We start from the raw sequence: 16697 nt of genomic DNA, 5'->3' as shown, positions 1-16697 counted from the left end.
TCATAAGGTACAAACAGCAGCAGATGGAGTAGAGTAGGATAAAAAATATTCAAACTGGCACAAAAATATGAATGTGTATGTAGTGGCTTTACAGAACAAATCAGAGTTTCTTCAAATCTATGTAATGTAATGTTGGGCACATTCATAATGATCACATTGCTCTCTGTGTCGGACATATAAATGGGTCTGTCATATATACACCCAGATAAACATGATTGTTTCTGTTTAAAAGAGACTTGGCCCAAGGCCAAGGCGTGGTCTGTATAGTAAAGAATTTGGCCTTGCCCAAAGAAGTTTGGCCTTTGCCTTCCAGCTAGGAGGGAACCTACGTCATACCTGACAGCAGTGTTTTTGTTTAGGGTGGGGACTGGCCACAATAGAAACAGCAACCACATGTGACTTAGGGTCAGGCTTTGGGTCATACAGCCTCAACAAACCTGGAGGCTGAGATCAACCATGTGAGCAAAGAAATCTAATCAGTCTTACCTACAATAATGGAGCCCAGTGAAAAGTCTGGACATTGAACTTGACTCTATCCTGTCACACACTGATGCTGGGAGTGGAGGAATGCATCTTGACTCCATGGATGAGGACATCAGAAACTTTGCATCTAGAACCCTCCTGATTCTATCCTATGCATCTCTCCCTTTGACTGATTTTCATCTGTATCCTTCTCTTGTAACAAACCTTAATTGTGAATAAAACAGCTTTCATTCAGTGAGTTCTGAGTCCTTCTAGTGAGTTATCAAATCTAAGACTGGTTATGGGAACCACCCCCAAACTTGCAGTTAGTGCAGACTAACTTCTGCAGTTAGTCGAAGTAAGGGAAGTCTTCGGGACAATGCATTCAGTCTGTCTAACTTCAGGAAGAAAGGTACTCTATTAACCCATTCTGCCATGAAGAAAGCAAGGTGCAGAATAAATAAACTGCCTCAGAGGGAGAGCTTCTAACATGCAGTGCTAGAATACAAATCTTGGTTTGTCTGACTTTATGCCCACACTTTTAGTTTTTACATTGTTTTATATAAGATGACCATACACAGGGCCATGCATTAGATAGATAGGTATTTCACTACTATAATGTATTTTATTAATATGACATTTTAAACCTTTTGCTGCTTCTCTCACCAAACTTGAACCAAGTAATTATAGTTAACTATTAAGCATAAATTAATAGTTATTACTATCTACAATTTTGACCATTACCGGTTTTGTGCAGTGAATGTTTCCCTCTGAGGATGAAGATCACTATAAACAACCCTGATGAGATCATGCTGACACAATGCCCCTTCTGTCAAAGCCATGGATCCAATTGTTGAGGGCTACAAAACAAAGGTAAAGTATGAGACTGTGTCGAAGCAAAAATCTATATAATATAAAGAGATTTAATTTTGTTTTAACAGAAGGAAGTTTAAGACCATTCTCTTATTCAAAACCTTTTGCATTTAAAAAAAAAATTTTTTTATAGTTTATTTATTTTTGAGACAGAGACAGAGACTAAGTGAGTGAGGGGCAGAGTGAGAGGGAGACACAGAATCTGAAACAGGCTCCAGGCTCTGAGCTGTCAGCACAGAACCTGATGTAGGGCTCGAACCCACGAGCCGTAAGATCATGACCTGAGCCAAAGTCAGACATTTAACCGACTAAGAACCCAGGTGCCCCACCTTTTGCATTTTTCAATTAACATATATTCTACAGCTGTTTTTGGAAATTATGTATAATACATAAACTAAAAATAAACTGCTTTATTTTTTGTAAGATTATGGAATGAATCTGTATTTAGGACACAGAATAATAAAAGTTTCCAGGGAAACACCTGGGGCTCAGTCAGTTAAGTGTCTGACTCTGTTCATGCTCTCTCTCTCACACAAAAAAACAAAACAAAAAACAAAAAACAAAGTTGCTGGAAAGACTAAAGGTTATAAATACATCAATTTTATTTAAAAAATTTAAAAAAATTTTTTTTCAGATTCATACATTTTAATTTGTTTGTATTCCAAAACACAAAGCAGCCTTGAGACTGCCCAGTTAAATTCTGCAGTTTATCTAACTTCAGGTAGGTAGATACTTTCATTAATCCCATTCTACAATGAAGAAAACAAGGTGCATGGATTAAATAGGTGATGGGGATTAAGTACACTTGTCACAATGAGCACTCGATGAAGTAAGGAATTGTTGAATTCACTATACTGTCCACCTAAAACTAATATAACACTGTATATTAACTGGAATTAAAATAAAAACTTAAAGCAAGGTACAGACACTTTTAAACAGTATTGAAGACTATGATCAAATGTCTCTTTACTAGTGACATGATTGATTAAATGTTCCTAAAGTCAGAAGCATCCATTCATAAATGTTTCATTAACCTCCATTTTACTTCATAACACGATCCATAGAACTTAATTAAAATCTCATTAAGATTATATTCTCAGAAATATTCTATGCTAAAACAAGTCCTGGCTAAACAGGAAGCATTCTATTTCCAATATAAAATGAAGTCCCACAGGAATTAATTAAGAAAAAAAAAATAGCCACATGGAGCTATGAAACAAGAGGATACAGTTTATTGATAAGAAAATGGAATATAATTTTTGGACTACTGGTAAAGTTCCTTTAAATGCTTTCCTTACAACCTTTATCCATGAAAGGTCACTACGAGACCGGAAGCCTGATTCACAGCATATATCTTTAAATAAAACAGGCAGAAGGATTTCAGCTTAACAGGAGTCTTCTACCTGTTATGATTATCAGGGTGCTCAAATTGTTCAACCAAATAAATATAAGCAAACCTCAGAAGTGTATTGTTAATGAACAAAAACAGTGGATCAATTATAGACTCATTTAAATAGAAATAGTGTTAATATCCTTTCAAGTAGACATTTTCCTAAAAAATAATTAAAAAAAATTTTTTTAAATTATTTTTGAGAGACAGAGAGAGACAGTGCAAGCAGAGGAGGGTCAGAGAGAGAGGGAGCTACAGTCTCTGAAACAGGCTCCAGGCTCTAAGCTAGCTAGCTGTCAGCACAGAGCCCTAAGTGGGGCTCGGACCCACGAACCGTGGGATCATGACCTGAGCCGAAGCCGGATGCTTAACCAACTGAGCCACCCAGGCGCCCCTCCTAAAAAATAATTTTAAAAAATCAATATAAATAGGTTTCTAATGAATATGGAAGACTTTAAAAAATTAAATAATATTTTTAAAAATTCATAAAAGACTAAAAAAAATGAAACTGACAGTGTTGGAAGAATGGAAAAGAAATAAACAAAAACTAGAGGAAATTTTCCCTTATTACTTTCTGCCTCGCTTGATAACAGCTTAGCTTTACATCACTAACAAGCACCTACTTTTAAGAAGTAAATCAATAAAGATGTGTTAGCAATTATCTCTGGTATAAAGTTGACTTTGATCTCTTATTCAATATAACTTTTTAATAAAATTTTCATGTTTATTTATTTTGAGAGTGAGAGAAAGAGAATCCCCAGCAGGCTCCGTGCAGTGCAGAGCCCAACACAAGGCTCCATTTCACAAACTGTGAGATCATGACTTGAGCAGAAATCAAGAGTTGGACACTTAACCAACTGAGCCACCCAGGCACCCCTTCTTACTCAGTGTAATCTTAAATAATTCCCCCTTCCCAATCTTACTTACTTCATGGTATATTGAAGGCTTGGATAAGGAAGGGATAGTAAAAGACAGAACTTTATTGTTTCCATCCTTATCAGCAATTTCCTATAGTTAAAAAATATATACAAAGATAAATAATCACAGGGCTATATTATAAGAAAAAAATAATTTAACTTACCAAATATATCACTGACAACTGAGGAAGAGTTTTAGAAATAGCAATATATGACAAATATTCCTACCCTAGTGTATCTTTTCTAGCCCATTAGCAATACACAGTTTAGTAGTTGAGTTACCCTCTAACAGGTATGCAGCACAATACTATAACTAAATCAAATGTAATGTGACAGCAAAGATATGAAGCAGGTACACAAATCAACTTTCCTGTTAAATTTACAGATAGGGAGATTACAAGAGATTAGGTCTGAGTTAAACAGATTATATGTTTTAGCCAGTAAATACATTTATTAAATAAGAAAAGCACATTATTCTAACACAGAATGAATCCTGACTAAAAAAAACTGTCACAATTATTCAGCAAAAGACTAATGACCTAATTAAAAAAATTTTTTTTTTTTTTACTATTTATTTTTATTTGAGAGAGAGGGAGACAGACAGACAACAGCATGACAGGGGACAGTCAGAAAGAGAGGGAGACACAGAATCTGAAGACAGGCTCCAGGCTCTGAGCTAGCTGTCAGCACAGAGCCTGATGCGGGGCTCGAACCCACGAACCATGAGATCATGCCCTGAGCCAACTCGGACAGCTAACCAACTGAGCCACCCAGGCGCCCCACTAATGACCTAATTTAAGCTATATATTAACACAATGAATATTAGTCCAAGTGATTAAAAATAAATTCATATTTAGGTAATTTTTACTGAACTCCAAGAAAATTGTTTTCTTTTAAAAGCACTTTATCTTCCAGTGAAAAGGACAATAGTGTCCTTCATTTCTACAGTCTCTGGTACCACCAGTGTTCTACAGTTACTCATAAAAATCTGCCTGTAGACACTAGCATATAAAGGGGTGAAATGCTCCTCCCTTATCACTCCTCTGCCGGCTTATTTGGTCTATGTTTCTTTTACATATTAATTCACATTAATATACATAATTAGCATAAAATTCAGAGAGAGTCTGTCCCCCTTAGTAGACCCAGAAGGAAGGTCAGGGAGAGACTGAGGAGTTACACAGCACAAAAGAAGAAACAACGTTAACTACTACTGTCAACAAAACAAAAACCCAAAAGAACTTCTCTGTAGGGCTCATTTCTGAGTTTAATATGTCACAGGAGAGTACCAATTATATGTGAACATTGGCCATACCTCTAATTTTGGCAGGAAAATGGGTTTAAAAATTCCTTGGAGAAAAAAATTTTTTTTAATTCTTTGGAGAGATCATTTAACTACTTTGTAGTCAAACTATTTATTGCCACATTTGGGCCATTATGCCTCAGAGAAAGTCTACAGTAAGATGAATGGGCCTAATTTAGGTTAGGCAATAAAACTTTAATTTTTGTTCCTAAATTTCAAATTAAGCCAAATAACTTTTATTTATATTTGTGCATTCCTGAAGAAGGATGTTCTGCATTTTGTTTAAGCTGAGGGCAATATAAAACTCCCTCTGGGGCTATGTGAAGCAAGGGAGAAGTTCTGGAGAGAGAAAGAGAAAAACAGAGAAATAAATATATAAAATAAACCCTGTGCGGTAAGAAAAATTGAGAGCCACAGAGGAGAACACAGACAGTAAATGAATTAGAAGAGGACAGAAGCCTGGGTTACATTCTGATAGATATCTGACCATTTACTTTGTAGAACATTATTTTTGAGATGCTAAAAGATAATTAAACAACGGCACCAATAAACACTGTCAAGAACTTGTCAGCATCCTGCTTAAAAACACTTTGCTTCATTTGTCCCACTACTGAATTTTATTAAACAAATGAGAAAAAAGCTTAATTTTCAACATAATCAAAAACACTAAATTATTAAACCAACATACATTTATTTAAGTGGCCATGCTAAGTACTAGAGGAGAGAGTAGTAGATGAAACAAGCTTCCTGCTTTAAAACAAAAAATCAGGCAAGTTGGCAAAATGGAGAATTTTATACCTAGACCAGCTTTTCATGTAAAAAAAAAAAAAAAACACTTCATCCTTAATACGTACAACTTGATACTGCTACTGCTACTACCATTAATGACATTTATTAAACACCTCAGGTAGCATGGGGATTCTCTTGTTTTTTTTAAGATGTTATTTTTAAGCAATCTCTAAACCCTACATGCAACCCCAAGATCAAGAGTTGCATACTCTATGTACTGAGACAGCCAGACACCCCTCTCCTAATTGTTTTTAATCCTATTAACAATGTTTTATTCCTGTTTTACAGATGAAGCAACTAAAGTCAAGATATTAAGCAACTTGCCCTAATTTAAAATAGAAAATACGTGGCAGGGCCCGGTTTTAAAATACAAATGATTTCAGAGGCCATATTCCTTTCTTCAGATATATGTTCCAGTGACAGAAATGTTTCTCATGGTTTTTTTAAGGGATAATACTTTGAGGGTTGAGCATTGGTACAGAATATTTATTTATTGTGAAACTCAATGTTCTATGAGGTACTTTACCCCTTGTTGAGATGACCACTGTAAGTTATATGTAAGGGATGAATCATCAAATTCTACTCCTGAAATCATTATTACACTGTGTTGTAATAATGTACTAGCATAATCCAACTAACTTGGATTTAAATTTAAAAAATTAATATGGAAAAAAACTTATTACATAGAGTGCTTGGTTACAATGAATACTAAATACAAAGGATATCTTCAAAGAACAGGAATTTCAATACCAAAGTCCTAACTGGACACTGTGGGAGAAATAAACCCAGAATAATGTTTAAGATACTTAAGAATTTCTTAGAAGAATTTAAAACAATATGTCAAGTGTATATTATCAAGTGACTATTCAAAATAAATTTTAAAAATTTTAAATGAAGTGCATTCATAAACATCGGTCAATTAAAGTTATTTAAAAATAAGTCACAAAATATTAACAATGCTATCACTTATAATAGTTTCACCTATTTTATAAAATGCATCAGCAATTACTTATTAAGCCTCTCTGTGTACTCAATTATATTAATTCACCTATCAGACCTTTTAACTTATTTTTTTATAAGTATTCTTTAAGTATTACTTCAAAAGACTTTTAAAAAACACTTAAAATTTCACAAACTATCATTTTCAACTTACCAAATTATAAATTCCTAACAGAAGTGCTTCAATGCAACCATTACTCTGTCTGTCTCGGCTAACGGTAAGCCGTAAATAAACCCACATCAATTCTGGCAAGAACTGCAGAGTGAACCTCTTAAGTCGAACTTCAGAGCTACGATAGAGCTCAAACAGCTGGTGGCAGACAGGCTCCAGAAGCTAAAAGGAAAATAAAGGACATTAGCTATTTCCATTCTTTTGCTGTAACTGTGTTTTTTTAAAGCACATATACTTGTATAATATTTAAAAAATAAGTTCTCAATATTAATTTTTATACATTTTGAATCACTGTGACCCCAACCTTAATCTCTACTTATGTACAGAGACTACATATTAAACTGACCAATCCAATCTACTAACTATAAGTGTTTTGTGCCCATAGATTATCAACATATTTTCCAATACACTGATCAATTAAATGTGTTAATTATTTAACCAATGTACTACATTTATATTTATTAAGCTTCCTTTTCTATTATTGTCAGCCCTTACTATCCTCCACTTTAAAAAGTTTTTATTGAAAGAAAATAACTTCAAATGCTCTTGTTGGAAACAAAGTTTAAATCTCAACTTAGATTATGATTTAAATAAAAATTACATGCCACTCAGTAGAGAAAGGGATTTTGCAATATATAATATTTGGACATCCAAAATGCTAGCTAATATTTTACATACATACAAGTAAAACAAATGGATTACTTCTATGTTTTAAGACTGACTTAAAATCTACTAATTATATTTATTTTAAAACTTTTGAAAAGAAGGTAAGTATACAGGAGTAGCTTTTTTAGTGTTAAATTTTTCAGATGATATCACACAATAAGACTATGAAGATCTTCATCATCTTGAAAACTAAAGAAAATGAGCAACTTAAATAATGTCTCCCTTTTTCCTAATCAAGTACTGCCAATCTAGATAACTACAGACTACACAAAACTGGCTATGATTTTAAAATGCAAATACAACATTGACAAGAAACTATAAAATACCTAAATTAAAATTTAATACTAGCTTTAAAAAATGAATCATTATTTATATGCTTACCTCTATTCTGAATGATTAAATAATGCATATACATTTGGAAATCTGAATATAGTTATATACATCTGTAATAACCTATCACCTAGAATAAGTCACTACTTTCATGATTGCATATCAAAAATCAACAAACCCAAATGTTAATTGTACAGTTAATATATTTAGATGAGTTACCCTTAGCTCTTAGGGAATGACTTTAAAGCTAAAAAGAGTTCACATACATGTACACCTTGTGTCTAGTAACTAATAAGCCCATTATGTGAAATCACTACCATAATATTTACAATCTTCAAAAAATTCCAATTCTCCCCTTCCACAGAAGTCTAGGTCAGTCAGACAATTTGCCCAAAGTCACAGTAGTGGGGGAGGAAGACACTTAACATTCAGGCCTTCCAACACCAAGCTGATGCATCCACTATCCCACATTTCTTATATTAGAATGAAGGCAGAAAGGAGGAGGTGAGGATTATTTAACTACAAATAGTATATTCCATATATTGTCAATAATGAAGTAATAAACTTCTGAAAATAGTCAACTGCTGGTATCTTTCTAAAGTATTGACAAAATAGCTTTTTGGGGAATTAAACATTGCTGTTTCCATAAATATATTTATTAAAAATATATATCCATGTTTCAAATCTATTTTCTTCTTTAGTCAAAGCCTACAAAATTGTTATCTCTAACTTTTATTTGCCATGGTACAAGTATGATTCGTTTCTGTTATAAAGACCTTAACTTCCCTTTCTCAGTAGCAAGAATCACAATGGCATGTAAAAGACTACATTTTAATTAAGCATAGCAAAGAAAGAAAGAGTTGTCAAAAATTTTACTCTGCTTTTTTTTAAAATGGGGAAGAGGAGTAGGTGGCAATCCAATAATTTTTGTTCAGAAATCAGTGATGAAAGAATGAGAAGGGATTACTGCAGGAGCAATCTTTCAGGTGGCCAGAGAAGATGTGACCCAGGCCTATGTAAAAGAGACACTTTGATACCACCTGAGACGCTTCATCCATTGAACAGCAGAAAAGGCAAAAGAGTGTGGTGGAAAAGCTGGTAGAGCGGTAGGCAGAAACGGGAAAATAAGAGAACTCCCAATGATCTTCCTCTTTTTTTAAGGAAACAGAAAGCAAGCTGGAGATGAGAGAAAGGAGGGTAAGAGTTTGAGGAAAGAGAAGGTGTAAAATGGACAGTGGGACAGCGTACCAAGAAACTAAAGCAAGATTGCCAGGCAGTGTTATGTGACCATTTGAGGCTTTTAGTCCTGCATTTAAAGTGGAAAAAGTCAACAACTGTGTTTTCTGCAAGTATGTCGAGCTCCTCAGGTATAGGCCTGAAGAAGATGGATGGCTGGGTTTTATTCGGTGCTGAGATTTTCCCCCAAAGAGAAAGAGCTAATGGAATGAGAAGCAAAAGAGCTAGGAATGTTTGCAAGGAAACAGCCTCTGAAAATTTAGCAGGTAGAGAAGCGAGTCATGTGAAGGAAGAAGGAAGCGGAATCGAACCATGACACAGTGACAGGGTTAGTAGTTAGATGGAGTCTCCCTGAAGGGGAAGGAACTGCAAGAGTGACTGGAAGATCTGGAAAAAGGAAATGAGGAAAATTAAGTAATATGTTGGTCTAGAGTTTAAATTTCAGCTGCAGTACAAGTTGGCCATGATATGTAATACTAAACTAGGAAATATACTTTCTTAAGAACTTTTTAAGATCTTTAAAGCAAAACTGTTTATAAGATCGTCATAAACTTCAATTGATATTATATATGGTATGTGACAATTTTCTGAAATAATTTCCTGTTAACTAAGTAAAACAGTTGATTACGTTTCAGAATACAATAAAATCAGGACTAAAAGGGGCCTCCTTCTGTGACTAAAGTCCAGAATTAGTATGAGATTCTACAGAGCTTCATAGTTTGCTTTTCTGAAATATGACCACATGGTTAGTACATGTGCTGCCGAAGCCAGCACTACGACCACATGGTTAGAACCCCACGACCTGACCGGAGAAAAGATGGAAAAACAGACCTGCTCTGACAACTGGATAATTATGGCTACTGTTGAGCTTTTATCTCTCAAGCTGAAATTTTCCATTTCTACCCATGACAAGCTCTCACACATTAATATTATGAAATATTACAACATAAAGTAATGTGAATAACTTTTTTTAATGTCAGAGCTTCTAAGTATAAGAAAGGAAACCAATCCTTTTTATATACTTGTGTTAATGAAAATGATAGCATTTTAGAATTTCATTTTGCATTTCACTATTCTTCTAATTAATATTTATTAAATGTTCATTATGTATATGATAATATACTTGGTTCTAGGGAAGTAACAAATACAGACTATATGACCACTGCTCATGAAGAGCTTACAATCTAAAGAGAAAACATAAAACAAATTTTAATAAGCAAAGCTTAAATGTTAAAACAGTGCAAAACAAGGGATAGGAAATAACACATTCATTATTCAAACAGAATTTTGAAAAACCCTAACCATAAAGGACATGAATATATATACATTACCACACCTAAAGTTATAAAACATTCATAAATACACAGCAAGAGAAAAAGAAGCAAATGAATCCTGCAATTGCTGCTACAAATAGCAACAGATGCAAGCCTAAACTGAGAGCCAACCCAAGTTTATGAGATAGGAAAGAAAGAGGTCAATAAAGCAAGCTTTTAGTGGTAGGACAAAAATTAAGATGCATTTTAAATTAAGCTGCTGGTTAGGAGATGATTACCTGAACTTCTTCAAACTCACTCCAGTACACAGCAGAGGCACTCTTGGAGGCTGTATCTGGGAAGATAAGAAGCTACTTTCCTGTGTGTTCCTTTCATTTTCATTTTAAAGCATACATGAATCCAGTGGTGATAAAACTATATGTCATACTATTGTGTTAATGGAAAGATAATGTGTGTATTTTGCATAAATTAACATATAGATTCAATAGCTCCATTTTTTCCCCCTTCTTCTACCACAAAGATGAGTATCAGGAAACTCTTATTCTAACTTAACTGATCCTGACTATTTAAGCTAAATAGTTTTTTTCTCCGATCATTTTCAAGCTAAATTTACTAGCAGCATCATTTCATGTTACCAGTTTGAGTTCACTGATTAAAATAATATATACAGCTCTATACTGTCATTAAAATAACTCCCAACAATACTTAAAATAAAAATACTGAATTTGTGCATGGCTGAAATTCGGATTCTAGAAAATGAAACATCCCAAACAGGAAACAGAGAAAAGTCTCAAATTAACTAAGTTAACTATTGAGATGATGGTCACTCAAATCAAGACTCGAAACATATAGTCCTCAACAGAAACAAATTTGATCAAAGCATTTAAAAATATTAAGAGGGAAGGCAGAGGGAAAGCCAAAGCAACTATCAGAATGAAAAACAGTAGAAAGAAAGTTTTCCAGTCCCATAAAAAGGCTTTAAAAAAAGAGGGAAAACTACAAAACTTACATGTGTTTTAATACACATATTTTATTCCACTATGTTGAAATTATTTTTCTTATAAACTTTCCTACCTCATTATTTGAATCTTGAATAACTTTATAGAGGGCTGGTACCAGTGTTTTTTTCCGGTGTAAGGTTGCTGCATAATTGGTGATCTGAGTATCAGGTAATGCCTAAAAGAAACATCAAAGGAAATCAAAAGCAAACTTAATATTGAGAAGTCAGGATATATATTTTACCTCAGTTCCTCTTGAAAAGATTTATGATAGAGTCAACTAAGAAAGGTAAAGATAATTAACACAAGAAATATTCATAAGAGTTAATAAAACAAATTAAGTTTTATACTTATGAAACATTTATTTTATAGTGTTCAGAAATGATACAGTTTTAAATTGAATCAATGAATAATTTTTAATTATAGGATATAAAAATATAGGGCACAAATAATATGTCTGTGACTTACTAAAGCTTAGAAGCTTCCCCTCTTTCATTGAATATATTTAAAAATTCATAAATCTCCTCATCAATCCTAACAACTATTTTTACTTTTGCATATTACCTTCTAGGCATTATTCACCTTAGTGCCTTTTTAAAGAGTTACAGTTACAGAAACACAATATTTCATATTTTGCCATTTCCATTTCATATCATAACATCTGTTTCAGTTTCTCCATAGAACACTTATTCACTTTTGAATTATGGACATATAGAATCATATGATACATTCTTATCCCCCATCCAATATACCTTGAATTCTGATAACCATTCTTCCACAACACCACGTTCAGATCCCAGCATCTTCTTCTACCTTCTAGTACTTTTTTATCTGTGAAAGAAACAAAGCACTGAACTTGAGGATGGCATATGGACTTAAAGAAACTACCAAAGGTAAGTGATGTGCACCTTTCACTAACAGAGAAACTAACCTTGTATATATTTTAGATAAGAAGGCTTACTTCTAGACTAGAGATCAATTAAACCAAAACTTATTCTTAAGAAATAAATTCTACTTCTAGTGATATATTTGAAACTTCTTTTCCTAATACTTTTGTATTTTCCCCAACAATTATATTTCAGAGTGAAAAAAACAAGTTTATTGACTTTCCGGGGGTGATGACTTCCTCCTTGTGAAGGACCTCCTCCACCTGTGCTGGAAGAGAAGAGGAAGCACAAGAAGAAGTGCCTGGTGCAGAGCCCCGACTCCTACATCATGGATGTGAAGTGCTCAGGATGCTACCAAACCACCACCATCTTTAGCCACGCACAAATGGTTGTTTTGTGTGTTGGCTGTTGCACTGTCCTCTTCCAGCCTACAGGAGGAAAAGCACGGCTTACAGAAGGATGTTCCTTCAGACGGAAGCAGCCTTAAAGCACCAGAAATCAAGATGAGTGAGAAAGTATCCCAATAAACAGATTTTGGATAAAACAAAACAAAAACCAAAAAACATGTTTACCAAACTGCACATTACCCAAGACAAATGAACAGTCTATGCTTAAAGCTTCTGCCAAATATACAACTGGAATAAGTTATATTTCATAGAACAAACCATGTGACAGATTTAAATGACAAATATAGAAAAGCTAGAAATCAAGGGTCATATATTCAGCACATGGATTATAAATGTTTAAACAAAAAAGGGCTTTAAAGAAGGTAGATTTATATTTTTTCTATAATGGAAAAATATCCAAGTAGAAAAAGTAAATTGTACAATTCTATAAACTATAATTCCATTAAAAAACTATATAAAATGTGAAAAAAGCCTGGAAGCATATATCCACTAAACTCTTTTAAGTGTTTACCTCTGAGGTAAGAAATACTGAGGATATTCTAATTATGTATAACTCTGATTTACAGAAAGAAAATAACGTATATTATTTTTAAAGTGAGAAAGACAATAAAAAGGTATTGGATTTTAATTTAATTTAAAGGTTCAAAAGGTAAGAACTAGGGGTACCTGGGTGGCTGTAGTCAGTTAAGCGTCCAACTTTGGGTGAGGTCATGATCTCATGGTTTGTGAGTTCAAGTCCTACAAAGGGCTCTTTGCTGTCTGTGCAGAGCCTGCTTTGGATTCTCTGTCTCCCTCTCTCTGCTCCTCCCCCATTCACACTCTATCTCTCAAAAATAAACATTAAAAAAAAGGCTAAGAACTAGAAGAAATAAAGGACTTTGAGGGAGAAAGTAATGTCTTCAAAGCAACTGAAATAAAAGTTTATTAAAAAGATAACATTTCCTAAAAGTGTGTCAAATTGCACACTAAACTTGTTCCTAAGAAAAGGAATCAGATTTTCTAGCTATCCCCCTGAATTCCAAAAGAATTTATTATTTAAAAAAATTTTTTTTCTGTTTCTTATTTATTTTTGAGAGACAGAGAGAGACAGCACGAGCAAGGGAGGGCGAAAGGGAGGGAGACACAGAATCCAAAACAGGCTTCAGGCTCTGAGCTAGCTGTCAGCACAGAGCCAGACGCGGGGCTCGAACCCACGAACCGTTGAAATCATAACCTGAGCTGAAGTCAGATGCTTAACTGACTGAGCCACCCAGGTGCTCCCAAAAGGATTTTTCAATGTCTCTATAATGTGCTATATCAAGTGTTCTATAAAGAAATACAAAGAAGAGTAAGACATGCCCCTTATTTTCAAATAGCAAACACTCTTAAGAAAGACTGATGAATTTAGTCAAATAAATTTCAAGAGAAAAAAAGATAGTAGGAAAACCTAACAGATTAAGAGATTAAAAACATCAATAACCAACATATGAATCTTTTTTGGACTCTGATACAGATACAAACAATTAAGATGAGTAGGACACAACTGGAGACAGCAGAACATGACCGGTTATTTGATGATATAAAATTAAGGAATAATTATGGGTTATCTTTATCTTTGATAACAATACTATAGTTTGGGTTTTTTTTAATAGTCCTTGTTTCTTAAAGTTACATACGGAAATACTTACTGGTGAAATGTGTAAGGGACTTGTTTCAAAATAATCAAGGCAGAGCACCTGGGTGGCTCAGTCAGTGCCCAACTCTTGATTGTTGCTCAGGTCATGATCCCAGGGTCATGGGATTGAGCTCCACGTCAGGCTCCATGCTGAGCATGGAGTCTGCTTGGGATTCTCTTTCTCCCCCTCTGCCCCTCTCCTCCTGCTCTCTCTCTCTCAAAAATAAAATAAATAAATAAATAATCAGAGTAGGAGCAGGGGGAGCCAAAGAAGGAAAGCTAATTAGGTATAAATGAAACATGCTTGGCTCTGAATAACCATTCAAGCTGAGTAATTGGTATAGGTTTCATTACACTAATATCATCACTTTGTTGTAAGTTTGAAATGTTCCATAATAAACTTTAAGAAACAAAGGATTAGTAAACACTACATAAAAAGATAAATACTCATACATATACAATCTTGCAAATAATTTCTGGGAGTTCAGATCAACTAAAGCTCATTAATAGACATGGACACTCAAGTTACAAAACTCTTGCTTAAGAAATAAGACTCAAAAAATAGTGGCTCAGTCAGTAAGCGTCCAACTCTTGGTTTCAGCTCAGGTCATGATCTCACAGTCTGTGAGCTTAAGCCCTGCAGTGGGATCTGTGCAGCTTGGAATTTTTGTCTCTTGCTCTCTCCCCTTCCTGCGTGCACTCAATCATTCTCTCTCTCTCTCTCAAAATAAATAAAAATTTTAAAAAATATAGCACAACCATACATCCAAATGATAATGCCCCTTAAAGAAGTAATTTTGTAAGTTTCCCATTCCCATTTATTATGATGATTGTTCAAATCAATGTCAGAATTCCCTTTTTTCTTTTAAGCAATAATTAGTTAAGTGGTATTACTTTTTGAGACCTCTTACTTCACCTAAAAATGGATTCTATGACAGAACTATATTAATGTGCCTCTGACTCTATAAAGATTATACCTCAATAAAAAAATGTTTATGAACAATTGTCTACATATTTAGGGTAGGGTAGTTGTGAGATCAAGAGTCAGACAATTAACAAAGCCACTCAAGGGGACTATTTCTGGGCTATTTTTCAATTAATTTTGCACCAGGACTATAATGTTTTAATTACTGTGGCTTAGTAAAACAACTACAAATCCCTTTATATATAGATTCTTTTTCCTAAAAATGTGTTTACTATTGCCTACTTCATTCTTCCAGAGGAATATTAGAATTATATTGATAAGTCTCTTTCCTACATTCCATTCTCATAGGAGTTTACAAATTAATTCCAATTCACATCTCCACAACATTGAGTTAACCCATATAGACCCATGGCATTGCTCTTTATTAAAAATGCTCTTCTATACATCTTAATATAAAGTTTACTTTTTCTTCACATACGTCAACACATTTCTAATTAAGTTGATTACTGTATGGTTTATAGTATCTTGCTGTGACAGTGATTCTTTTTCATTATGCTTTTTTTAATTTACTTTGAGAGAGAGAGAGAGAGAGAGAGAGAGAGAGAGAGGGAGGGAGGGAGGGAGGGAAGGAGAGAATGAATCCCAAGCAGTCTCCTCTATGTCAGGGCAGAACCCAATGCAAGGCTCAATCCCAGGAACCATGAGATCAATGAATGATCTGTGCCGAAATCAAGAGTTGGATGCTTAACTGAGTCATCTAGGCACCCCTTCATTGTGTTTTCTAGCTAACTATTGCTATATAAAAATAAAAACTTAAAAAAAAATCAAAATGAACAACCTTTTTATTTTTTTTTTAATGTTTATTTGTTTTTGAGAGGTAGAGAGAGACACAGCATGAGTCAAAGAGGAGCAGAGAGAGAGGGAGACACAGAATGTGAAGCAGACTCCAGGCTCTGAGCTGTCAACACAGAGCCTGATGTGGGGCTCAATCCTACAAACCTTAACATCATGACCTGAACCAAAGTCGGATGCTCAACTGACTGAGCCACCCAGATGGCTCCAAAATGAACGAGTTTTTAACATAAATACTTAAACTACTAAAAATGGTTTAAATCAAGGTTTCTATGTTTTAGGAAAAATTTATAAACCAGTAAGTTACCTTTTTGCTAACTATAAGGGATTATATGATTTTTAAAATGTATGCTACTACTTTACACAAAAGGGCAAGGAAAAACACCTATAATTAATATTTTTTCCAATTCTCTACAAAGAACAGTAACTGCTTTTAAAATAAAAAAGAAGAGGCGCGTCAGTGGCTCAGTCAGTTGAGCGTCCGGCTTCAGCTCAGGTCATGATCTCATGGTTTGTGGGTTTGAGCCCCACGTCAGGCTCTGTGCTGACAGCTATCCCAGAGCCTA

At 34.3% G+C, this 16697-nt stretch overlaps 2 protein-coding genes across 6 annotated transcripts in view; one reads left to right on the top strand and one right to left on the bottom strand.

Moving 5' to 3' along the window:
• The window catches only part of FAM126B (family with sequence similarity 126 member B), a 78143-nt gene that overhangs the window by 29398 nt on the left and 32048 nt on the right, over positions 1 to 16697 (bottom strand). For 4 of the 5 annotated variants that reach the window (XM_029934099.1, XM_029934102.1, XM_029934100.1 and 1 more), the window contains exons 4-8: positions 12159 to 12237; positions 11483 to 11584; positions 6885 to 7064; positions 3653 to 3733; positions 1207 to 1322 (exon numbers count right to left, since the gene is read on the bottom strand). In XM_029934099.1, coding sequence (XP_029789959.1) covers positions 1207 to 1322; positions 3653 to 3733; positions 6885 to 7064; positions 11483 to 11584; positions 12159 to 12209 — 530 coding nt within the window. In that variant the 5' untranslated portion in view covers positions 12210 to 12237. Of the gene's footprint in view, positions 1 to 1206; positions 1323 to 3652; positions 3734 to 6884; positions 7065 to 10686; positions 10743 to 11482; positions 11585 to 12158; positions 12238 to 16697 lie in introns of those variants that run through there. The other variant, XM_029934103.1, reaches the window with a different exon arrangement.
• Positions 12622 to 12780, top strand: LOC115286956 (40S ribosomal protein S27-like). Its single transcript, XM_029933284.1, has one exon. It carries the CDS (start codon positions 12622 to 12624, stop codon positions 12778 to 12780), a length of 159 nt encoding a protein of 52 aa, XP_029789144.1.

Source organism: Suricata suricatta, chromosome 3 (genome assembly GCF_006229205.1).
Source record: "Suricata suricatta isolate VVHF042 chromosome 3, meerkat_22Aug2017_6uvM2_HiC, whole genome shotgun sequence".
In the NCBI taxonomy this organism is placed as follows: Eukaryota; Metazoa; Chordata; class Mammalia; order Carnivora; family Herpestidae; genus Suricata; species Suricata suricatta.
This window is presented reverse-complemented; position numbering and strand designations above follow the sequence as displayed.